The 26,457-nt window shown below is 42.0% G+C and overlaps 1 protein-coding gene across 1 annotated transcript; it reads left to right on the top strand.

The window, feature by feature from the left end:
• The first annotated feature begins 183 nt into the window (after window positions 1-183).
• mapre1b (microtubule-associated protein, RP/EB family, member 1b) lies at window positions 184-24,814 on the top strand. The gene is made up of 8 exons (XM_083976303.1): window positions 184-372; window positions 2,214-2,344; window positions 5,327-5,472; window positions 11,534-11,735; window positions 11,831-11,940; window positions 12,340-12,492; window positions 19,185-23,912; window positions 24,676-24,814. Exons 2-7 carry the CDS (start codon window positions 2,224-2,226, stop codon window positions 19,227-19,229), a joined length of 777 nt encoding a protein of 258 aa, XP_083832429.1. The 5' UTR covers window positions 184-372; window positions 2,214-2,223; the 3' UTR covers window positions 19,230-23,912; window positions 24,676-24,814.
• Window positions 24,815-26,457: the final 1,643 nt, after the last annotated feature.

Here is a 26,457-nt window from a genome sequence, read left to right as displayed (position 1 = left end):
TTTTATGTCTCACACTAATTTTCACTTTCTTTAGATTGTAATTCGTATATCAGAATATGTTTTTTCGTCATATTTGTTTCTATTTCATTTTTATTTTAATTGATCATAATTTATTTTATTTTGATTGGTTTGTTTTAGCTTCTCACATTCAGGCGTTACCATGGGCGTTACCCGCTTTGTCCTGACGTCATAAAAACGGTTCTTCCGCTGCCGGTAGGGTGAACGTGAACTGCCGAGAAGAAGAGTAGAAAAAAAAGCAGAAGTGGTAAGAACTTGGAAACAAGCACAGATTGGCCTTTTATGACTCAGAGCAGCGGCCGAGAAAAAATAAACTCGTTGTGTCCGAGATCTGTGAAAGGCGATCGACTCCCGGTAGGTTTGACGGCGCTCCCCCTCTTTGTACCGTTCATTAGCCGGCATGTGAAGCGGCGGCTAAGCCCCGGTAGCTAACGTGCTAGCTCGCGAGTAGCAGAGAAGCAGAACCCGTTCAATTCCCGAGTTAACCAACTAACCCCGGTTATGCTCGGCATATAGCGGCTATGTCTTCGTGCCGGTGAAATACACACAGAGCCAGATCGTAGGACTATACAACGATATGTTTGTCGCGTTATCAGTCACGAGCTAACCGAAGCTAACGCTACGCTGGTTGCGTTCAGGGCGGGGAAACGGCTACATGTCTGTGAGGGAGGCTGGCTCACGTTAGCCGGCTGTCGTGTTTTAGCTAAGGGAGAGTAACGGAGAGTAACGGAGCCAGGCTTGGTGTCATCTTGGCCGTTAGTAACAGTGAACCGGCAACTAAGCAATTCAAGGGGCAGGCGGCAGCTTGCTGGTTATATACCCGTACATTTTGACGGCTAGCCGCACGGCTAAGCTGTTTTTTTCGCTAAGCTAAGCTGCTTATGACTCGGCTAAGTAGCGGTAGCTTCCAAGTTTGTGAACGGGCCCTGTTGCATTTAGCTGCTGTTGGTGCTGTCAGCCGGTGTGTCAGGAGAGGTCCAACTAATGGTGATGCACATCGGTAACAATCTGTCTATTGTTTGATCCATAAATCCGTGTCCGAGTATGAGTGACTTTGTCAGCAGTATAGTTCACTGAATATGTCCGTTTGTAGTTGTTTAACAGCCTTATTACTTTCCCTAGGATATGTCAATCCACTTATCAAGAAGTGGATCAATTTTATCAATTAGGTCTCCCTCTGTTTTTTAAAAACCAGACATAAAACTTTTCTTGTTTTATCCAGTCAGCCATAAATCTGTTAAATGTACAATGTTGTTAAAGTAAGGCAGAAAATTGACATTTGAGAAGATGGAGATGTTTGATAATTTAACGTAACATTGAAGGAGTAGCTATCTTTGAATTTGCCTAATTTCAAGAAAAGCATCGGGCCCTTTTCATTTCTTCTTTATGTCCTCAGGTGAGGCAGTTAATGGTGTGTGTGACCAGCTATTTTACTTTTTATTTACCTTTTCTGCTGTTCGACTAATAGAAAGAAGAATCTGCAATCAGAAATCAGAGTTCCAACCTGTATTTCGTAGGCCCGCAGTATCAAACATAACAATATGATGGCTGCTCATATGCTTAAATATTTTGACCTTCACACTACCAAATGTTTGAATGATCTCTTATTTAGATAAGAAATCACCTTCCACGTCCATGTTAAGCCTCCAGCTGTTACTCTCAGTAGTTGAGGAAAAAAGTTTCTCTGTTTATCTGCAGAGATCCAACAGAACATGATTTTGGATCTGGCAGATGTAGTTAAAGACAAATGCCTGTGGTCGTTCCGATAAGGTATTGATTTGGGTGGGTCCATTGTTCATCTCCAGTCTTAAGTTGAACGATGAGTATGATGATGAGACTAATGTCTCTAATTTATGTGACTATTTCAGTTATTTCACTGTTCAGTTTTTCTTTTCTTTTTTCCCCCCTGAGAGCTGGAATGGTTATTTCATCAGAAGCAGATTAATTGACAAATATTTTGATTATTTGGAACAATGAAGACATCAGCTTGGACTTTGAGATGTTGTGATGGCTATTGTTTGCTTATCTAATATTTTACATACTTTAAACACAATTGCGTTTCGTGTTTCTGTGCTTTAGAAAGGTTAACACAAACCTGTCTTGAAGTGGAAAAAGCCTTTTATGATGATGATGATGATGTTGTGAAGGATGCAAATGAACTGATTTCGCTGTGTCATCTACTCCTCTGTTGGCAGGTGACCAATAATGGCTGTGAACGTGTACTCCACCTCAGTAACCAGCGACAACCTAAGTCGTCATGACATGCTGGTGTGGATCAATGAATCCCTACAGATGAACCTCACCAAGATTGAAATGTTGTGTTCAGGTAAGAGAGCTGTTTTTTTTTTTTTTTAATTCATCTATTTAAAAAAAATATATTCCTCCTATTATTTCCATTTCAATGAGCTGCTGCTGCTGCAGTCCCAGAGTGGAGTGAGAGCTGGTGTTGGAGGACTGGAGGATATGAGCGCGTGAGAGACTTTGCATTAGTGTGCGACTTCATTTCTTTTGCGGTTCACAGCAGGTTAAGAAGGCCCTGAAGCTTCTCTTTATATCACATCATGTGAACAAACAACAGACGTGGCAGTACGGTAGTTAAAGGTGGAGTCTGTAGGTCTGTTTGTTGCAGTTTGGAAACACAACATTCAAGTTGGGCCCCTGCTCTTGTGCTCAACTGCGGATACACAGTCCAAGTGAGGAGCTGGAGCGTCGGGCCCGTACCTGCGGGTGGTTATGAGCCAAGGTCCTCCTACTTGTCGGCCGTCTGGGCGATGGCGATCCAGCTCCTCAGTCGAACTGTATTTCCTTTTCTTCACTGCTAAGTGTCTAGCCGCCATTTCTCCAAGCCCACGGCGCCGCACGCCCAACTTCACCTGCGCTCTGTCATTGGCTGGGGAAAACACACCCACTCCCCGCCCAGAAACATCCAGACCGTAGGTGATGATTAAGCAGCAGGGTTCCTATGCAAGTATGGAAAGTATGGAAAAGTATGGAATTTGATTTTATACATTTCCAGGTCTGGAAAAGTATGGAAAATGGAAATATATTTATCTTAAAGCAGAAGTGAGTGGTCCGGTCGTTTTCGCTAATGCTGCGTTCCAGGCAGGCTTTTGAAATCGTAAATTACAGCTTCAAGTCACAACTTACGACTTTGTAGCGTTTCAGGCAACCCACTCGTGTTTTTCCGACCTGTTTTACCGGTGAAAGTCACTATAACGGCCACTCGTAACTTCCGACCGGTGAACTCGTACCAGATCGAACTGGTACCACTTCACGGTCGGAAAAATACGAGTTTCCTTGAACGCACCATAACAGTCCTCGACGCTACGTCACCACATTCATGGCGTTCCTTGGCTGCACACACAGCCCTGCATGCCGTTCTCTCTCCTCATTGGATAAAAACTGTAGGATACGATAAATGTTTTCTCTTCGGCTCAGAGCAGAGCAGAGGGACTGAGAGACCCGTGTTTCGGTCCAAACACTCTATGTAAGTGATTGCTGTCGGAAGATATAACTATTTAAGACTTATATTAACACAAATATATCACTCACTTCTGCTTTAAAGCAGAAGTAAGCGATCCGGTCGTTTTGGCTAACTTCTTGTCAGCAGATGGAATTAGCAGCCCCCGCCCTCGTCCTACGTCACCACATTCACGCGCATCCCTTGGCTGCACACACAGAGAGGACCGCCCCTTTATGCCGTTCTCTCTCCTCATTGGATAAAGGTTGTAGGATACAAGGAAAGTTTTCTCCTCGGCTTACAGCAGAGCAGAGTGACTGACAGACCCGTGTTTCAGACCATAGATAGAACTATTTAAGACTTATATTAACACAAACATTCACCTTACTTCTGCTTTAATACTTATCTGGGTTTGAAGTTATCTGGATTCATTATTTTATATGCTATTGTACCTATAGCTACAATCTCCTGGAAATTATTTGGTGACATAATGACATATACACATTCAGAATAATGAAAACAAATGATTAATTGCATGATTTTTTTTTATATAATGCACAACTATTTACTCAAATATCACAAATTATTTGAATTTTTTTACCGAGAAGTATGGAGAAAGTATGGAATTTGGAAATTTCAAATGTGTAGGAACCCTGAAGCAGGGTTTCTTATTTATAAGTCTATATTTTGTTTTTTAGGAAAATCCTACGACTCTCCCTTTTTTTTTTTTTTTTTTTTTTTTAAGGAATAAATCTGAGCACTTCTGTCGAGGCAGTTTTTATCAAAATTGTTTTCAACTCGCATTTACATCATCTATGTTGCGTTAAATAACACAAACAAGACTTCGTCTAATCCAGTACAGGTACTGAAACTCCATGTTAGACAGGATTTGGCAGTATAATATGTTTTGGTATCTGGCTGCTGCCCTGTGAGGGACATCATCATCATCACCGGTTACGGCTGGTTCACAGGGTGACCCGAGGCCAACGGGGAAAAATGTAATCCTATTGCCTGAAAACTGCGGCTTCACACCCACCTGCCTGTATGAGCATGTGTTCTGCCTCCGCACAGGTTAATGTGTAAACCTTCAGTTATTAGGAGTGTAATTAAAAGATCAGAACAGCAGGTACCACAGTTTGACTTAATCCCAGCTGGACAGACGTATCGAGTTCATATTGAAATAAAAGATTTACATTTTATCACTGGGTGTGGACACCATACACTTAAAAACAAACGCTCTGCAGCCTCCTAGTTTGGGGAACCGAGTGATGCACTTGTAGAATAATTCCCTTTATAATAAGGGATAATTACCTTTTTCGTCACACTCGGATGATCTTACAGTGAGCATCGCACTCTCATATAGAACAGGACCAGGCAAAACAGTGCATGGGCTCTGATGATGACGCTGTATAGAAAGCTTCATGCAAACCACACAAGCACAAGACTGAGCAGTCCGACCCGTGTGGCTGTTTGATACCCAGCCCTGGTGTGCGTTTGTTTCATTTAGTTCAGAAGATCAGAGGAGTGTGTGTGTGGTGACACTCCTGTTTTGTAAATACGCCTCATTTACCCATGAGCCAGACGGTCCGCTCTCAGCTGCTCTTCAAAAGGTAGTTTGTCAAAGAAGATGATTGGACATTTGGAAGTGTGTCATCAGTGTTTTTAAATAAAGAAACGTATCTGTTTTACATGAAAGGGCGATGAGCTCTATTTTTTACCCATTTACTTTTAGGAATCCACCATTTCTGAACATGCTGCACCCAAAGGGACTGGCCCTGCAGTGTTTTTTTAACTATACCCTTTTGACTTTAATGTGTAAGATTTTTCTTTCTTTCTTCTGTTATCCAGGTACTGTCTACTGCCAATTCATGGACATGCTGTTCCCCAACTCTCTGCCTCTGAAGAAAGTCAAATTTGGTGCCAAACTGGAGCATGAATACATCCATAACTTCAAGCTCCTGCAAGTTTCCTTCAAAAAGATGGGAGTGGACAAAGTGAGTAACAACACGCGGCTGCATGTCAAATTACAAGAGAGACGGTCGGGGGAATTTCTGATATTAGAGGGCAGTGGAAGAGAAGTGTTTAAAGCTCATTTTCATAACATGCCAGACACAGGATGAAATCACTTAAATGGAAAAAAAAAAAAAAAACCTCCACAGGGCTGCAGATAAACGACTGGATGGATGACATGTAAAATACTGGACACACCTGCTCAGTCACCAGCAATTGAATGTCTAGATCTTCATATGGGACGGTTAAAGGCAATGGCTACAACTTTTTCATCAAAACGATTAATTTTTCAAAAATAATACAGCCACAGAACATCTAGAGGGGTGCAGAATAGGGTTAGGGTTATTTTACAGATTTTTTTTTATAGTATATAAATAATTGTTTAATAAATTTTGTAGCTAACACCTTTTAAATTAGCGCTACTACTCTCCTCTTAAACCGAGGCTACATCTTGTGCCCCTTCACAATAAAAGCCTTTGTAGGACTGAAAGCTTCCATTGGCCGACCACTGGAAGTGTTTTGTATTACAAAGATGGCACATCTTAAAAGCAGTGGTTGTGGTTATGTTTCTGAATAGTAGCACTCAAAATGAGAGTGGTGACTGATGTTGCTTGATTGTTTAGGGTTAGTTTGCACTTGGACCAGATTAATCAGGCAGCCCCCTGCTATTTCCCGTGGTGGGACACACACACACATGCTGAAACTACACTCGACTGTTGTGTCGCTGAAGAACAATGTGTGTGTTTGTCAGGATTGCCTAAACGCTTGCACGGCTGCGAGTTGTGAAATAGAAACAACCGTACACAACAACCCCTGCGACTACAAAGTGGTTTGACCCCCCTGATCTGGTGGTTAGCAGTTTTGTCAAGTGTTTTTTTTTATTTTTTTAAGTCTAACGTCACCGCCGGCCCGTCGCTGCTGTTTGACATGCACACTGCCCCTCCTGTTATCCCCTCCCAACCAGCTGGGCTGCTTCTGCTGATCCGCTCATGAGTCATTTTGTTTTTATTAGCGCTTTGTTTGTCCGTGTGTCGTCTGAGGAGGACGGTCAGAGAGCAACCAACACATACAGTGTGATAGGCAACTGAAAGGCTCCACTGTATTTTCTAATCCCTGCACTTGAGTCAGATATTGTGCATGTGGCAGGAAGTCAAACTCCACCTTGAGTTTTTTTTTTTTTTTTTAATAAGAACTTCATATTGTCATATGTGAAAGGCAGGGCAGCTGTGGCTCACTCATCCTTTCGTCTTCAGACTGGGCATGCAGCTGCTTGTGGGACTATTGACAGAGCCGCTATAATTTATTCATGGGCCGACTTCCTTCCTGTTGTTCATTAGTTTTTTAAGTCATTGCTGTATCATGGAGCTGAGCGCTGTTTGAAGGATGTCACCATTATAGATTTTCTTGGTACGTTTATTGTCAGAAGTAATCACTAGGGGTGTAACGATACACAAAAATCACAGTTCGGTACATACCTCGGTTTTGAGGTCTCGGTTCGGTTCATTTTCGGTACAGTAAGAGAACCAAATGCAAAACATAAATTTGCTTGTTTATTAGGAATTTTTCTAAACCAAATTTACATGTTTTAGTCAAATGTAATTATTTTACTCACCTACTAATGTTATGTTGAAGGTAGGGGTGGGACGATATGGGTAACTCACGATTCGATACTGTGGCGATATTTGGCCCACGATAATGATAATATCACGATACACGATATCTGCGATATTCGATATATTGCAAGAAATTTCATCAACGATATATCACGATATATGTGACTGAAAAAAAAACATAAAAAGGAAAAAGTCTCATGCATTTATTCCAAAACTTTGTACAATGTACAAATTAATAAACACTGTACAGCTGGAGACATTAAAGTGCATGAACATTAATAACATGTCTTATGTAAACCAGGACAGTGCTTTATGATACTGAAAAGTCAGTAGCAACTTGTTTTATGTAGTTTCTTATGCTTTCCATTCATGGTATTTAAAAAACCAGCTGTCAGAGAGAGAGAGAGCAGCCTCTTTGGTGATAAGAAGAACAAGTTCTCTAGTGTAGGACATGAGGAGAAAAAACATGCAGGTTTTCTGTAACAGAACTGTATAAGACAGCGCCAACACCCCCCCCCCCCCCCCCACTCCGTCCTCCCTCACCAGGCTGATTGAACGGGCGATTGGGGGGAAAAAAGAAAAAACTCGCTAGTCGAAGCGGCAGCTCGACGTCGCGCACAATCGCAACAACGGCAACAACAGCAACTACAACTTCCTCCTACAAATGTACGACCGTCGGTGTGACGTGCAGACGCAGTGGGACGACTCCTCAGTCCATGAGTTTCATGTCTCAGACCGGATCATGTAAATCAAGCTGCAGAAATATCCGGGGGACGGGAGCGTCGCGGTAACCGCAGTAACTCACACACACACACAGAGAGACCATAGACTGTAGAGAGAGACACATACGCCTGTCTGTGTGGTTGCTGTATATTTTACCTTCGCAAAACAGTTCTTGCAGATTATATTCTTTATCCAGTGTTCTCCTGTCATCTGTTTCGTAAAAGCCAAAGTGGGTCCACACTTTGAGTGGAAACTCTGGTGGAAACTTGCGGGTGGGTCTTCTTCTTCTGCCGCTACTCACGCCTACTTTACCCTCATTTACGGGATTAGCGCCCCCACAAAAAGGACAGGAGAGATTAAGTACTGACGGTGAAAAAAAAAAGTACTGACTGTGACAACGGGGTAAATGTGTGTTGTAACAAAATATCGATATTTGCCGTCAGTGTATCGATTATTTATTGCGACAGAGAGCACAACAATATATTGCAATATCGATTTTTTTTCCCACCCCTAGTTGAAGGTACATTGTCCCTGGTACAAATAAACGTATAAACTTATTAAACTTAACTTATAAACTTACTAAACCATTATACAAAATATGAAAAATAAAATAATAGCCTACTGTTGTAAAGTGCTGCCTAATAAGTTCAATAAATTATTCTCAAATTAACAAAACATATAAAATAAGCCTTACAATGAATACAATATTCACAAATAAACAAAACATATAAAATATGATTTAAAAAAAAAAAAAAACTTCTCACACAACTTTTTTTTTTTTTTTTTTTTTACATGTAATGTGCAGCACTAACAGTTCAAGCCAGTGACGGACTGACCATAGGGCAGTGTGGGCAAATGCCACAACGGCTGCCTGACGATGCAACCGTTCGGCCGCAAATAAATAAATAAATGAATGAATAACGCGGATCATCACGACGGCACAGTGCTTAGTGTCAACACAGCAGCGACGTGCGCCTGCTCTGGGCGCATCTGCAGCAGATCCACAGCTGCTGGAGCCCGTGCGCGACACAGAGAGAGAGAGACAGAGGGACAGACAGAGAGGAGATAGGAGCCACAGCCCCCACCTCCACTCCTCCTACAAGCAGGAGGGTCTTCAAGCCTCTGTTTTCTCGCTAGCGGTAGCATTAGCGATAGCTAATGGGCTGCACGTGTAGCTGCAGGCGGACTGTAAACACACACAACTTCTGTACCGAAACTCACTCGTTCTCAGCGCTGTGCCGAACCGAACACCCCGTACCGAATCGGTTCAATACAACTACATGTACCATTACACCCCTAGTAATCACAGTATTACGATTATCACGATTATTTTTGCATTAAATAATTCACAACACTATGAATGTGTAAATTAAATGTAGTCAAAATATAATGACATTAATAAGTACCTAGTTAATATGGGACCAATTAATAATACCCCAGGGGAAGTGTTTGAAATATTCAAGTCATTAATGGTCATCTAAACCAATTTTTTTTTTTTATACTACAAATGACACGCTAATATTACATTTTCTACCATTTCAGTGTTACGTTCGATAAATGTACCGTGTCTGTGCATGTACCTTTTTATATTAGTGCACATCTGCCGGTATTTGTTTCCGACATGACCTTTTTTGGAAAGTGACGGTATTTAGGAACCCTTACGATTAACTTATTGTGATGTTTAATACCACGATTAATTGTAAAAACAAGTAATGGTGACATCCCTACTGCACAGCAGAACACCATCACTGTATTCATTCATGTTCGGGGCTCTAATCCCTGGCATTGTGTCTGTGTTGTGGACTTTAGCCTCATTCCAGCTTTGTGAATGTGTATTGTCTAATGATGTCCACTTCCTCCACTGCCGGGTAATAGGGTTTACTGCTCAGCCTTTCCCACCAATCACTTGCGTTTTACTGCTTCTCTCTCTGTGGCACCAGCAGAGAAGACTTTTTTTTTTTTTTTAGTAGTCAAGCACACGTCTTTTAGAATCCAATAAAAGCTTTACATTGATTTTATTCCAGCCTCATTCCCTCACTGACAACACTGAGCTACAGACAGGTGATGAAAAAGAATAAAGAAAAAGCAACGTGGGCATTTAGTCTCCAAGCCCAGTGGTTCTCAAAGTGGGGTCCAGGGACCCTGAGGGCTCCATGAGAGGGTTCCAGGGGGTCCCCAACTTTTTCAAAAAAATTTGACCACATTTTTTTCCAGAAATGTCTTGAAATTTTTCAAAAAAATTCACTGTAATTTGAACATATACATTGACTAAGAAAGTAACGTTATCCAAATATTTGTGTATTTCTGGTGTTTGTTTCAATATTTTGTCCAGTCGGGGTCTGTGGTCTAATTTGTGTCGGTTTAGGGGTCCTTGGTGTAAAAAAGTTTGAGAACCACTTAGGGCTGACCCCAAAAAATCGAAGCTTCGCTCGTTGCCATGGTAATCGATCATGAAGTCCGTGATCGATTGTTTTGTTTTTTTCTTTTTGACACCGGTTCTCATCGGCAATTGTTACATTAAAATGAGTAGGCGATTTGGCATCTTGGAAACCTGCCTGATTTTGGAGATTTGCAGTGTTTGTTTGCCATTACTTTCATTTCCCCCCCGGTCAGACGTTACGGTCGCCGCCGCCTTCCATTATCAAAATAGGATAATCGGGACAGCCCTAGAACCCCTGTGTGTGTGTGTGTGTGTGTGTGTGGGGTTAGACCACAATCTCTTATAGGTCTTCAACAAGGTTGAAATCTGCTGCTTAGGTCATTGGATATGATTCATATCATATTCATGCTCATCCAATCATCTTGTCTCCCACTGATTTTAAGTTTTTCTTTATATATATATATATATATATATATATATATATATATATATATATATATATATATATATATATATATATATATATATTTTTTTTTTACTATATCAAAGCATTTCAGTAGGTGTTTCATGCTGCTACTTACTAAATGTATATTTAATGCATGAATGTTGTTTACAGTGCAGACTGAATGAAGTTACACTGTGCGTCAGCTGAAAGCCTCATGACTGAAAGTGTTTCCCCATCGGTGGCTGCTCTTTCAAAATGATTTGGAGCAGATGGACAGAGTTGACCACTCGGTTCCTTTTTGGTCTCTAGACCGACTTACTCTCAGAGCTTTAGTTACTTTTTAGAAAAGCAATAATTCAGCTCACGAGCTGTCAGCCTTGCCCATTGAGCACAATGATGGTTTTTCTCTCCACAGTAGAGTTCTCAACGGGCCTAAAAATGACAAGCCCAGACTCATCGCAGCCTGACTCACTAGCATTAATCCTCAGCCCGTACCCCCAACAACAACAAAAAAAAACCTGAAGTGCCTGGCCTGATGTGTCATTATACCACATTCTTCTTTTATCAGATAATCATCACCAAAATGAACATTGCCGATTCAGTGCATTTTTACAGTAAGCAACACACAATAGAACCAGCTAGAAGATGTGCTTTATAAAAAGAAGAACTCTACTCCACAGGCCTCCTCTGCGTTTCCTCTTTTTTCTTTTGAAAAAGCGGAGCTTGACAATTAAATGGGTCAGCTGGCAACAGAAACCCATCAAGTTTCGTCTTTATCAGTTTCTCAGATGTGAAGGTTTGCTTCATTCATGTATGATGGTGAGTTGCAGTACTGAGAATCACAAACGTTAAACGCAGGCAGTTATTCTTCTCTCTGCTCTCAGATCATTCCAGTAGACAAACTGGTGAAGGGGAAGTTCCAAGACAACTTTGAGTTTGTCCAGTGGTTTAAGAAGTTCTTTGATGCCAACTACGACGGGAAGGAGTACGATCCAGTGGAGGCGAGGCAGGGCCAGGACGCCGTGCCCACGTCCAACGCCACCATGTCGGCTCTCAACAAACCCCCTAAGAAGGCCCTCAGTCAAGGTCAGAGCTCGGCTCCATCAAACCATAGAATGAGCTGGTTCGCTTCCTCTGCTGCTAAAAGGTGACATTTTGTCTTCTGCTCCGTGTCTCATCAGCTCCTCAGAGGCCACCCGTTGCCAAGGTAGCGCCCAAGTTGGCTCCTGTCAGCGCAAGAAAGCCTGGGATGGGAGGAGGAGACGAGGAGAGGGCGGAGCTAATGAATGAGGTCAGTGTAGCACCAATCAAACGATCGTAATAGAAACATCAATTACCATAACTTCATACAGTGTGGAAAATATATTTGATTCCCTGCTGATTTTCTAAGTTTGCTCCCCCACAAAGAAATGGACAGTCTATAGTTTTTATGTTAAGTTTATTTGAACAGAGAGAGACAGAATATCAACAAAAATCCAATTAATATCATCATATCAAGGTTATAAATTCATGAACATTTCAGATGAAGTGAAGTAAGCCTGGGATCAAATACTTATTTTCCCACTGTAGTTATACAACAAATTAAACCACTTTCCACATGAATGAAATGAGTGTGCTGTCATTAGAACAGGTAATGTGAAACTGGACTCCCAGTGTGGAAACTGAAGATTTGTGTTTGTGTTTTCCACAGGTGGAAATCCTGAAGTCTACCATTCAGGACATGGAGAAGGAGAGAGACTTTTATTTTGGTAAGCTGCGGAACATTGAGCTGATTTGCCAGGAGAAGGAAGGCGAGGGCGACCCCACACTGCAGAGGATTGTAGACATCCTCTACGCCACAGACGTGAGTTCCTCATCCATGCTTTAGCTTTTTTAGACAATTATTTATTTTCATGTATTTTGAAGGTGAAATAATCACTGGTCAGTTTTTCAGTGAGAAGATTGGTTTTAAAAAAGACATCATTTCAACACCTTATGGAGACGAATAGATTATTATTACAGTAACACACACATCATAATGCTGCCCAAATACTCACTAGAACACCACGTCTTCATTCACCCGCCTCAGAAAATAGTCCCCAGTGGGCGTCGTATATGGCTCAGGCAACCCTCGCTGCAGCGGCCCTGGGTTCAATTCCACCCTGCGGCCCTTTGCTGCGCCATTACCCCTCTCTTTCCCCATTCCCTGTCTCTCTCCAGCTGTCTTGTCAACATAAAGGCATAAAAGCCTGAAAGAAATACTTAAAAGAAAAAGGAGGAAATACTGCATCTATTGGGGACTATTTTCTGATTGAATAAGGCTTGCTAAAAAAAAAAATACACACAATGAAATAATATATAATATGTATATTGAAATAATGACTCATATCTTCAGGAGGAAGAAATAGATTTGGGGCTAAGTGCCAGCAGCTGGCCGGGACAGAGGAAAAGTGTTGAGGGATGGTGTAACATGTTGATTTGTTGACATTAACGTAAATATAGAATATAAGCAGGCTTGCTGTTTAAAATATCCCCAGCCGGCCAGCGGGCTCTGCATTGCGTTCTTAGCTCAGTACCAGATTAAAGCCCATTTGCTCTGTTGTTAACAACTGCTGATGCCAGTGTGAATTCCTCCAGTGGAATGGCATGCAGCGCAGTGTGCACTGCTACTCGCTGTGCACACTGTGTTCAGTGTTCCCGTGCACATCCGACAAATAAAGATGTTAGAGGGGTTTATTCCTGATGAAGGCTGATTACGGCTAATAACCAATTACAGTGTTTCCTCTAGGATTGTTTTAAGCGGCGGCGGGGGCAGAACATCCCAACAGCTCGATAAAACGTTGAAAAATTTGACGTGTACGCACTAAATGCACAACGTGAAAGCTCATAACAAACAGCCAGTCACACCCTTCGACAATGGAGTGTACTGAGAGTGACATGTGAACAGCCAATCATCTAACAGACAGCCCCACATGTGGCTCATTGAAACAGCCTATCATAACCAACACAGGCAGGATTACGTCCATTAGAGGCTCTTAAAGGGAGAGTTCACCTTTTTTTGAAGTGGGGTTGTGCAGAGGAGTGCCGTGGAGTACTGAGTGAGTTGGGTAGTTCCAGATGATAAAAAAAAAAAAAAAAAAAGTTTTTCCGACCAGCTGATGAATTGTAAATCTTTACTTTATATCGTACTCTTGAACTGGTGTATTATTTTGAGACGGGACTTCTTTTAGGCAGCGAAAATCCGCTGATTAATCGTCTCCCATTCACAACAGTGTACTGCCTGTGTCTTGGTGCAGCGCGATGAGCTGGTGTTTCTCAGCGGGGGGGAGCAGAGACCTTTCTACTGCATCTAGTTTAGTTCAGTTTCATAAGTTTATTTGTATCGGGGACAACGTACAAAATAACACTCTCGAGATGAGAAAAGATGCTTTGTACAGGATTATCTTAAGTTTCCATCCGTAGTCACGGGGCAGGTGAGTAAGAACAATAGACAGATAAAAATTGTAAACTTGCATAACAGACAAAACATCCATACATAGACCCGCTCACACATCACACTCGGGTATAAAACATATTTCATATCTAAGGAAATAGAAACATACAGTTATTAAAATACTTAATACTTTGACAAATAATTTAGGTTTAAGATTTATGCTGTTTCTTAGGATCCATTTTTTGACTTCCCAGGAAAAAACATTGAAGTCTGTACAGGGTTTCAGATCACTTGTGAGATTGTTCCATGATTTGACAGATTTAAAAGAAAAAGCAGATTTAGCAAAGGCAGAGCTCGGTTTAGGGATGTTACAATCTCCACTTGAGACAGATCTGATGGAGTTTAACAAAGATTTTCAATGGGGGAGGAGCAACATTATGATTATTTTGTACACTAAACGGACATCAGAACACATCATTAAATTATCGAAGCTAACCATTTTATATCTGTCTTCAGGGCTTGTTTGTGGAGTGACCTGAAGGGTTTCAAGACAGATGTACTTGCCTGAGACCAACAGGACATATAATAATTATGAGACAAAATCATGGCATTGAAATAAGTTTTAGAGGCTTCAACTGTTAATGAATTCCTGATGTTTTTAAAGTTGATACGTTATATCTCAATGTGTGGCTCTCTTTTTTTAATATGGCTTTTGAATGTGAGAGTGGGATCTAATATCACACCCAGGTATTTGAACTCATTAACACTTTATAGTACTTAATGGGCATTTTTAGCTCATACAACCCCACTTTTATTATTTTTCGATTAATTGCCCTGCCCTACACCAGTATGGTGATCTCACTGAACAACTGCTGATATTTAACTTGTGTTTGTGTTTGTTAATTAGTCTTCCAGCGCAACTGTGTGTGCAGCAGGAGAAGACTGACAGATGAGAGATGGTGAAACGCTGTCAAACACTATTGTGACAGACTATGGCAGCCTGCCACCGTCTCGTTTGAGCTCGCCATCAATTAATGGGAAAACACTGTTTATGTACTTTCACATGTTGATTCCTCAGCTCAGACACACAAGTTGGTTCAATAAAAAGTTAACTTTTTGTAACTAAGTTTTTTATTTATTTATACAGCATAGACATACATACATATAGCTTTCCCAAAATGAGCTTTTTCTTGTTCCTTCTTAAAGGTGTACAGAAATGGCCGTTTGTCCTGTTTGTCGCGCCGACTTGTCACGAGCTGCAACACGAGTTTACCCGAGTGAGGAAAACGAATTTGATTGGTCGTTATCGAGCGGGCGGGATATTCAAAGCTTGGGGCGAGCCCGAGCTCCGTGTGTGTGTGCGTGTCTCAGACGTTTGAATGACGGATGACGGATCCAATATCAGTGGCTGGTGAATCGTGTACAGGCTGACGTATAATCCGTGCGCCTGCATTATCCAATGCGGAAAAAAAAATACACACTTTCATCCCGGATTTACTCAAATAGAATTTTGCACAAAGTTTGGCCTACAACGTCTGAAAGATGAGTTATCACATTCATTTTATGACCCAAAGTGGGCTCAAATTCAATTTTCTTTTCTGTACACCTTTAAAAGGTTTTCCATAAACGCTGCATTGTTTCAAGGAACATCTGTGGCCTGGACTGGCAGTAGTGTGCCTCAGGTTACAGGTTAGAGAGGTGGGGCTATGACATCATCATTTCACAAAAGAGGTGTCCGGGGTGCAGCGTTTTGAGATTTACCCCACCCTGGGATCTGTTTCCAAAACATATACCGTAGTTAAAGCAGATATCAGTGGAATGTTTTTGTTAATATAAGTCCTAAATAGTCCTATTTTCCGTCAGCAATCACTTACATGAAGTATTTCAGCCTAAACACGAGTCTCTCCGTCACTCTGCTCTGCTGTAACCCGAGGAGAAAATTTTCCTTGTGGGATACAAGTGTTATCCAATGAGGAGAGAGAACGGCATGAAGGGCTGTGTGTGCAGCCAAGGGATGCGCGTGAATGTGGTGACGTAGCACGAGGACCAATTGATGCCTGACAAGGGCGGGGGCTGCTAACTCATGGTGCGTTCAAAGAAACTCGTACTTTGTGTTTTTCCTTCCTGTGAAGTCATACCAGTTCGATCTGGTACGAGTTCACGGGTCGGAAGTTACGAGTGGCCGTTATAGGGAACTTTCACAGACAACAGGATGGTAAAAACACGAGCTACGGGTTACCTGGAACGCTACCAAGTCGTAGTTGTGACTTGAAGCTGTAACTTACGGTTTCAAAAGCCTGCCTTGAACGCAGCATTAGCCGAAACGGCCGTGAAGCTGATATCTGCTTTAAAGAACTCCCAAAACACTGAACCCATATTGGTGTGATGTTTCAAAGATGCATCGAGATTCTTAGTTGGACGATTCTGAATCGATGCAGCTATATCACATAATTGATTTTTAAATTCAAATAATTCATTCAAGTTTGATGATGTTCACATACAGAGACGATGCCCTGAGGCGGGTTTCTATAACCGAAACGTTGGCATAATAAAAAAAATTAAAAAAAAGCAAGTGAGGAAAAAATGTGTGGGAGTTCCTTCACCAGCCCATGTCGCTCTCCTCCTCTGATGCGCCTTTTGTCAACTGGTGCAAAAGGGTTTCAACGAAAGTCTACTAGCCAAAAGGCATTTTTGTAAACGTCCGTTTTTTAATCAGGCCTGACGCTGGAAATTGGTCAACTGGACGTGTAGTGTAACATAACTGACAAACAGCGAGTTTGCGTCCGGGATGCTCTAATGGTAGCCTGGCTAACACCAGACCTCATCTCAATGTAGATTGAGATTCGGTCGATCTGCGCGATCGTAGTGGGAATAATGAAAGTAATGGCAAAGAAACACTGCATATCTCCAAAATCAGGCAGATTTCCAGGATGCCAAGTAGCCTAATCATTTTAATGTAACAATTGCCGACAGGTGTCAAAAAGGGAAAAAAGGAACAAAACAAAAAAAATCGATCACGGACTTTCATGATCGATTACCATGGCAACGAACAAAGCTTCAAATTTTTTAGGTCAGCCCTAGAAAATATGCTTTCAGTTTACAAACATTCTGATGTTGATGCGAGGCAGAGAGGAGCGTAGGCACCAAAATGTACTGTGGACTAATAAATAAGCACCGCTAATGATTTAAACAAAACAACAAAGTTTTCTCCTCCGAGGCAGCCGGGCATAAAGATGCACGTCTGCCCCATATGTGCATCTTAAACTCCAGTCTCTACTCTTATTATCCACCTGATATTTTGTCTGACGACGCTGTGTGTCAGTAATGTGGACTGTCTGACGGACAGAGCGCATTTATGCACCGGCTGCGTTCTGTCCGTCAGACATGACGTCGTTTTATTTTTATTACAGTAATCGGTTACCCGGGTAAGACCAGGGGGGTATTGCACAAAACCTAGATATGGGATTAAGCTGGGATATGTTGGTTATCCTGGCTGAATGTAGCCTCAAGTCGGTTGTTCAAAAGCAGGCTAAATGTATCCTGGTCAAGTTACTATGGTGATTTATTCTCTGCAGCTAGCCTGTTCATTTGTGAAAGGAACTTGAGTTGTGATTATAGTTTTGGATTATTCAATCAGTCCGCAGTTGTCTGCTGTGCTCTCTCTGAGCTTTACGACAGGGGTGCTGTGCTTTTTTTTTTTTTTAAAGAGGTGAGTCACCTGACGTCAGCATTAAGTTCCTGTTGATTGGAGGAAAGTAACCACACCTGTCCTCTCATCGGTGAATCTGTGATCAGTCTCTGTGGTCTACTGACGAGAGAATAAAAGTGAGGGCTGTTCCGTTGTCAGATCATCAAGTCAGTGAGTCAGTGAATGAGCCCTTACTGCCCCCTTACCGTAAGTCAGCACCGATGCTGACTTTGGGTAGGGGAATTACCCACAGTTCATAGCGTTGTGAAGTCAAACACATGAGATGCCGTCGGAACGCAAGTGCTAAAAAAAAAAAAAAAAGTAAATTAACACACGTGGACAGAGAGAGCTCCGCCGCTCTCGTTATTGTTAATGGACAGGAGCAACAACAAAGAAAGAAAGAAAGAAAAAAAAGAAGAAGAAGTTTACTGTCAGTATTAACGTGCAGTTTGTGATTATTGATGATGATTTGATCAGATCTGATCCGGGAACATTTTGTTTTGAGTCCGTCCCCCTCACACACCTTGTGCGCGTTGAAAGTACGTAAATTATCGGTCCAAGACCGGAGTCAACAACATTTTGTTGTCAAGGTAACGTGTCGTGAGAGTGTGTAAGTGCTGTTCCATTCATATTTACAGCATCTGGACCCTCACAGACTCTCACACTCTGTCACTTAGAGCTGACGTCACTTTAGTCAGTGAGGGTTCAGGGCTTGAGTCTTTAGGGGGCGGATTGGAATTGGGGGTAAGTTCCACCTGGCTTGACCAAGCCGCTGCTCCTCAGCCTGGCTCAGCGTTAGTGCAACCAATTAAGCCAGGATGGGCCGATCAGACTAGGTCAAGCCGCGCTTACTCAGTTATCCTGGATTTCTTTATTCTACTTTTGTGCAATACCCCTCTGGTTAGGTTACTCGGCCAGTGTAGCCGATGTTATCTGGCCCTCTGCGTTGTGTTTGGTACGGACTGCCCCAGGTGGGGTTTGAACCCTGGTCTCCTGCACGGCGGGCGACGATGCAAACCGCTGTGCCAAGAGGTCAATGACCGCTTAGCAGTCGGGTTTTGCACGTCCTTTATGGGTGAGTGAGTGGACCCGGACCCTCCGTTACACCAGTCTCCTGACCAAGACACCGCAAGAATGAACTTACTGACAAAACCCTACATCTTGGATGTGGATGCAGATCTGATGGTGATCATCCATCATCATCATCATACTCTCCTGTAAACACACAGGGTGGAGCAGGTTCTCTATTTTGCTGTAAATAACAGGTTCCTCCTCGCTCTGTCAATTGGCAGCAGCCTCGCAGCAGATCCTGGAACTGTGACTGTGTTGACGTGTTGTAGATCAGGTGGTCGCAATAACAGCTCAAACCATTGACCATCTCTTATGTCTCTCTCCCACTCCCTCCCTCCCTCCCCCTCTGTCTCCCTCTCTTCAGGAGGGTTTTGTGATACCGGATGCTGAGGAGCAGGAGGAGTTTTAATATTCAAGACTGCAAGCAACTTTTCACGTAGATGCCCCGGTCTACAAACGAGATCCTTCCCCAAGCCAAGACAGCCAAGTTTGGTTTCATAGCCAATGCCAAACCTGATCTCGACTTGTGGCCCCCGTCTCCCCCCCTCCTCCTCCTCCTCCCCCTCCAACCTTCCCTTCCCTGAACCCTGTTTCCTGATCTGCCGGACTTCCTCCTCCTCTGCCGCAACCGTACAGCTCCACTTCCCCCTCCTTCATGAAACATCCTCTACCAATAATCGACGAAGACTTAGGTCACTGCCTCTTCTTCTCTACACTCCTGTCAGTCTGCAACAAGTCCCAGTACCCCCCCCCCCCCCACCCCCCACCCCACCCCTCCTCCCCATCCTCCCCTCCTCCGCCCTCACCTGTAATCCCAAGCCTTCCCAAAACCAGATTGTGCTGTGTAGATCTGGTTTTTGTAACGGACTTCAGTGTGAACAACACAGTGATGTTCTTTGTGTGTGTGTGTATACATGTGTGTGGGTGTGTGGTTGTATGTGTTTAAAAAAAAAAAAAAAAAATTAATTTGAAACAAATCAAAACATGAAGAACCTCCTTTGAAGACCCGACTGTCAGTTCATCAATCACTTATCCCAGACTAAACCCCAACAGTTTTGTTTAGTGTTTGACAGCCGTTTGTTGCAGCTGTTCGGGGCCTCGGCTGTCGACACCGAGTTGGATTTGCATGTGTAGAAGTGAGGAAAACAACATTCCCAACTAGAAAACTTTTGAACCAAATCTGAGGTGTAGTTTGTGTTTTCACTGACTGGTCCCAATTTGAAACTGTAACGGTCAAATTTGATCTTCCAGAACTTCAGATGACAGCTACATGAATGAGAAGCAGCCACACATGCAGACAGTGAAGGGCTCAGGGTTTAGTCTGGGACAAGGCAGCAGTCCCGTCTTCTCTTGGCCTTTTTTTTTATCCACCACCAAGGACACCATCTTTTTTTTTTCTTCTTTTTTTTGTCTGTTCAACTTTATGTAAATTGATGCTACTGTTTATCACATTGATTTCCTCCCATTTTATTTTTCCACTTTGTTTGTCTTGTTTTCCCTGTCACTTTTTTAAAAATATGTGTTTTCCCACACTCACTAAATGATCACTATGTTGGAAAGATTTTACTTGTGTGCAGAAACTTGTTTTTTGTTTTCCAGCCGCCGCCAACAGAGAGGGGGGGAAAAAAGGGGGTTTCATATAATAATAATAATAATTATAATAATACAAAACATGGCTTCTTTTTTTCCCTTTAGCAGATCAGCTGTCTTTTCACCACCCACTCGCTCCCACTCACCCTTGGTGTTCACATTTCACGCTTCGTAAACGTGCAATTCTTTAAAACCGGGAAAGTGGCTTACTCCTTTTGCTCAGTGTGAGATGACGATGTTTAAAGCTTTTGCAGACGGCCGCTTTTTTTTTTCTTTTTTTTTGATCAACATGCCAGTGTTTAGTAAAACAAAAAAAGTAAAAAAAAAGAAAAAAAGAAAGATAAAATAGAAAAAGACTGCACGATCAAAAATGATTGTTTTGTACGTTTAGTTTTTTTTTCCTTTTCTCTTTGGAAAAGTCTGTTCTTAAGGCAAATGCACTGTTTTATACCAGTGGCCTTTAATCAGCCCCCTAGCCAACGTTAACCAACACTGTGAGCTCTGACTGTGGCTCGTCGGTGTATTCACCTCATGTAGCCGGCCACAGTGGAGACCGTCATCTAGATCGATGTGGGATCAATATAAAACTTAAAAACTAACACTTGCGACACGGAAAGTGTTTTCCTTTCTGTGTGTGACGAGCGTTTTTCCCTTGTTTTTGTATTACCATGCTCTGATTGACCAATTTTAATACTAATATTGTTATTGATCTAATTTGAGACCAGTTTTTTTTTCCACTGTACATGTAAAGACCCTGTTAACAGTATCGTGTTGTTGGAAAACAACTTTATCAATGGCCTTATTCATAAATATACTTTTTTTCATAAGCAGATATTTTTTATTTTATGTTAATGTAAGTCTCTGCTGTTTTTTCGGGTAAGTGTTTGTACTGTTACAGTCCTATTTTTTAAATGTGTCCTGGAAATGCAGAACATCGGAGGTGTTTTAGACAAAAAGCTCAGACGTATGCAGGGTGCTGGAGACCAGCTTGTCTTCCATCAGACTCTCATAAAGCAAAACGTATACAAATATATTCACGATATTTCATGCTAGCTGAATTGATTTGAAGGATTCCTGGTGAGTTATTTGGTTTTGTTTCGTACCGCCTGTTTGTTTGTTTGTTTCCACGGTGAAATGTAAATGTAGACTTTTATCACAGCTGCAGACGTACAAAGTGATTTTTCTGTAGAATTAAATTAAAGATCAATTGGCTTTGGTTGCTGAGTTGAGCATGTTCGTCTTTGGATAAATGGGTCAGTTTAGTGTTAACAGGTTGTAGCTGCATGATTTGACGGTGTCACACTGCCACAAGGAAGAGTGAACTTTTCACAGAATCATCAGGTGCCTGGGCTGATTTACTTTACTTTTTTTAATCTTTTTTTAAAATTAATATACTTTGTTAGTTGCCTTCATGTTAACATGCATCTCCACTTTTGCCCCTTCCACATCATTATTTCTCAGAATGTATCTGTCTTTTTTGATGCTCCTTTTTTTAAAGCACAGTTGACCTCCTTGTGTGGTGAAGTTGTTGTTTTTACATGTGTACTCCAGCACACAGCACTGACTTTCAAGTTTATAATTTAAAGTTTCCATATTTACATTTGTTATATGGTGCAGGTGGGTGGAGCTTGGAGAGTGACCAAGGATGGTGACTGCTTTTTTGTGACATCACAAAGTTGCAGAAGTCCTCCTGGCACTTTTTAAGGCTCAGTTTCTGAATACAAGCTATGCGCATTTCTCTGTGGACCGAGCATTTTGATACTCGGAGCGTTAAAACATCGAGCTTCTCTATCATCAAAGAACACATGGATATCTGCCTCTGCACATTGTGGGACCTTTAATGTGTCAGTGTGCAGCACCCGATGTGGACGTAAACTCTGCTTTGAGTTAAAGCTGCAAGTCAGAACTTAAACATGGCAGTCCGCTGTAATGTGCTGAAGTACAGAGGGAACACAACAACACACTGTCACTGTGATGATGATGTGCAGAGTTTACCCCTAAAACCCTCCTCACCGCCAGGGTTAAAGTTTGTGCGAAGAATATTTACTGTAACTAAAACCTGCTGAGTGTCAGAGAAAACACCTCGGCAGTTCTTTCATTGAGCTCAAACATGAAAAGAGTTGTTTACTCTATGAACTTCAAAAACATGTTTTACAATTTCCCACCTTTTAGAAATGATTTGTGTGAGCAACAGTCAGAAAGATACACCGACTGAGTTCAGAGTGAAGCTGCAACCAGCGAATTCTCAGCATGTTTGGGTAATGACCTCCAACCATTGATCAGTTAGTTAATAGTATAATATAATATTTTATATATCAATGAACTGCTTGTTTCAGTTTTAGCAGAGAAACATGTTCTGCAGACCCACAACCAAGACATTTAAAGGGGACATATTATGAAAATATCACTTTTTGAAGGCTCTTTATTTGGGTGTTTGTCTTGCCTTCCAGCCCCAAAATGTGAGACTTGACAAAAAAAATCTGTAATGTTCAGACTCCCTAGGTTGAAATCCATGTGTTTTTACGAGCTGTTCCCTCAGTTGTCTTCCAGTGATGTAACTAGGACTCGAATTTGCATAATACCTGGGACCGGTAGAAGGGGCGGGGCAAGTAATGGTTAATTTGCATTTAAAGGGACAGGCACTGAAACAGGGCTAAGTATTAAAAGAGAGCTGTGATGTTTGATCGTTGGGGTATTATGTCACAGACATGTATTTAAGGCACCTGGCAACTATTTTAATTTGTGGAAAGGGGGCATAATATGTCACCTTTAAAATCTGCTTGATGGCCCTCCGAGGTGGGTAAAAGAAACTCTCCATATCAGTTACATGAGCCACTCAGGATTTGAGGTTGATGTTCTGTATCCAAACTCTATCCTGGTAGTGAGGCATTTGGGGGAAACACTGTATACACCCTTCACCCCCCCCCCCCCCCTCTTTTTTTCCCTCAGAGCAGCAGCTTCACCCTAACGTGAACACTTGTAGCTGTGGACTGAGCCTCGAGCCGTCCTGACTATAACGGGTGCTGTCCAGCCTCGCTGAAGGAGCGGGTTTCTGTTATGCAATGTCAACGGGGAGCGGATGTCCCCCTTTACATAGTGGCCTCTGTACTGAACCCAGTGCCAATGTAACCTCCTCTCTCCACCCCGCTGCCCCGACAGCCTCGTGTTCAGTCCGTCATGGCCTCGGTTTCTCCTCCTTCCATTCTGACGTCTCTTGTTTTCTGGAGGAGTTTTGACAATCGCCTGTTTTTTTTCCTGACAAGTAATTTGAAAGTGAATTACAGAGTGTGTCGACTCCTGTCTGGTTTAATGATGGTAGTAAAGTGTGTTATTGTACGTTGTGTTAACTGAGAAGGACTGTGTATGTTGTTTGGTATTCAATTGGTTCAAGTTTCTTTTTCTCTCTCACACACACACACACAGACAGAGGTCACGGTTGCTATGGGGGATGCGCAGTCATCACGTTGAGGGATTCAGACTGACTGAGTCATGGTTTAAATGTGTCCGTTGATGACGGCTCCTCCCCCAGGGTTGGTTTGGTTGAAGACACAGGAGGTGTGTGTGTGTGTGGCCCAATTCCAATCCGACCCCTCACGGACTCACTGACTTAGAGGCGCGTTCACGGGAAGTCCGTGAGTGTGTGAGGGCTGTTCCGTTGTCAGATCATCAAGTCAGTGAGTCAGTGAATGAGCCCTTACTGCCCCCTTACCGTCAGTCAGCACCGATGCTGACTTTGGGTAGGGGAATTACCCACAGTTCATAGCGTTGTGAAGTCAAACACATGAGATGCCGTCGGAACGCGAGTGTTAAAAAAAAGAAAAGTAAATTAACACACGTGGACAGAGAGAGCTCCGCCAGTCTCGTTATTGTTAATGGACAGGAGCAACAACCAAAAAAAAGAAAGAAAGAAAAAAAAAAAGAAGAAGTTTACTGTCAGTATTAACGTGCAGTTTGTGATTATTGATGATGATTTGATCAGATCTGATCCAGGAACATTTTGTTTTGAGTCCGTCCCCCTCACACACCTTGTGCGTGTTGAAAGTACGTAAATTATCGGTCCAAGACCGGAGTCAACAACATTTTGTTGTCAAGGTAACATGTCGGGAGAGTGTGTAAGTGCTGTTCCATTCATGTTTACAGCATCTGGACCCTCACAGACTCTCACACTCTGTCACTTACAGCTGACGTCACTTTAGTCAGTGAGGGTTCAGGGCCTGAGTCTTTAGGGGGCGGATTGGAATTGGGGGTGTGTGTCAGACTGTCAGATAATGGCTTCGAATATGACGGTGTGTGACCTCTGACCTTTCCCCTCTCAACAGTCAGAATTGTGTGTGTACACTGATGGCCTCGTCTCTCGTCTCTGTCCAGGCCTCCCTCTCTTCTCTCTGCTGAACTTTGATGTGTTTGTTATATTCTGCTAAACTCGATTTTCTTCAATCAAGTTTCATACAAACAATAAAACAGTATTTCCACATCAATGGCAGCCTGTTTTCTTTCTTTTTCTTATCTTGACATTATTTTAAGTTGTTGAGTATCATAAACATTGTTCTGATCCTTTAATCAACACAGGAGATTCTTTAAAAAAATGTAATCCAACAAAAATAGATGGATTAAAAGATCATTAATAGTCGTCACATTATTAATAATGGGAACCTCACTAGGAGGTTTCTCCTGTTTTCTTTTCCTTAGGAGTTATTCCTCGGTGGATGTGAGGGTCTAAGGGTGGAGGATGTTGTTATGTAGCTGTAAAGCCCTTTGAGACAAACTGTTAAGAATTGGCTGTACAAATAAACTTGCCTTGCCTTAAAGGAAAATGTGAAAGATGAGGGGGGATCGCACTAAGAGGAACTAAATAATGAATGAGGAAGAACATAATTCAACAGAAGGAGAACAAAGCCGCCTTGTGAGTCACACATGATGCCTCAATCTGAGCCTGTGTTTGACCTTTGACCTTCAGCGGTCCAGAGCTGTGACATCAGAAAGGGTGTGAGGCGCGTGGTCCGTCCCTGCTTCAGCTGCGCTCTCTAACAGAAAACAGACGCACAGACACTGCTGCTCTTATACTCATTCATTATGACTTATTTTCATCACTGGCATATGAAAGATAAATACAGTGAACAGCAGTCAGACCAGAGGTAAACAAAAGCACCCCCCTGTCATATTTAACTGTCTGATGATAAAAGGATGATCGCTCCTTTGACCCAGGATTCAAAGGTATTTATGTCCTATATTTCTTCCTCTGCACAAACAGCATTTCATCTAGTCTCTAACTGGCCTCTTTCATTTCTCTCCCACTCTTCAGCAGCTTGTGTTTCTGTCTGAAATGTGTTTCTCTCCAAAGCTGAACATCAGCGCCACCTGCTGTGTGTTGGGCCAAAGTTCACGAGACGGGTCTGTCTGCGGCTCGCAAGAGAGAGGCGTTTTAATAAACTTTATTTACACAAAGTAGTGTACAAGGCAACTGTCAATACGAACACGGAATGCTCGAGGTAATGCAGTTTGGGAAAATAACAAAACAAAAGGAAAAAAAACATAATAATGACAATAGTGCATGAATCAAATAAAGAGAGCAACAGAGAGAAAACAAATAAATTAAAATAAATCAAATTCATTACATAAGGCTAAAGTTTTTAAAGCTTTGGAGTTTTTGCAAAAATTAACTGTGTCCAGATATGATATCATTACAGTAAGAGATGAAGATAAAAAAAAGTTGGGTTTTTGTTTTGTAAATTTGCTGGTGTTGTATGGAATTTTGCTAATAGAATAAAAAGGTTGATAATAAATAATTTCTTTGTGGGTATTTTCTTATCAAAAAGACCAAATAAAATAAATTCAATTTTGATTTTAAAAGGGGTATCTAATTTTCTATTCAAAAAAAGGTTGAGGTCGCACCAGAAGGTTTGACTGAAGGGACAATCCCAGAAGAGATGACATAGCAATTCATCAGAGGAACAGAGAGGATCAACATGTGCTATATATTTTACAATAGTTGAGTTAACAGGATAACATCTGTGCAATATTTTCAGAGAGGGTTTAATCATGTTGAA

Source organism: Trachurus trachurus, assembly GCF_905171665.1.
Source record: "Trachurus trachurus genome assembly, chromosome: 7".
In the NCBI taxonomy this organism is placed as follows: domain Eukaryota; kingdom Metazoa; phylum Chordata; class Actinopteri; order Carangiformes; family Carangidae; genus Trachurus; species Trachurus trachurus.
This window is presented reverse-complemented; position numbering and strand designations above follow the sequence as displayed.

What these genes read in the sequence shown, in the direction of transcription:
- mapre1b (XM_083976303.1), top strand. Translation starts at nt 2,224, where the DNA reads ATGGCTGTGAACGTGTACTCCACCTCAGTAACCAGCGACAACCTAAGT. An exon ending in GATTGAAATGTTGTGTTCAG is followed by an intron (nt 2,345 to 5,326) that starts GTAAGAGAGCTG and finishes TCTGTTATCCAG; the next exon opens with GTACTGTCTACTGCCAATTC. An exon ending in GGGCGGAGCTAATGAATGAG is followed by an intron (nt 11,941 to 12,339) that starts GTCAGTGTAGCA and finishes TGTTTTCCACAG; the next exon opens with GTGGAAATCCTGAAGTCTAC.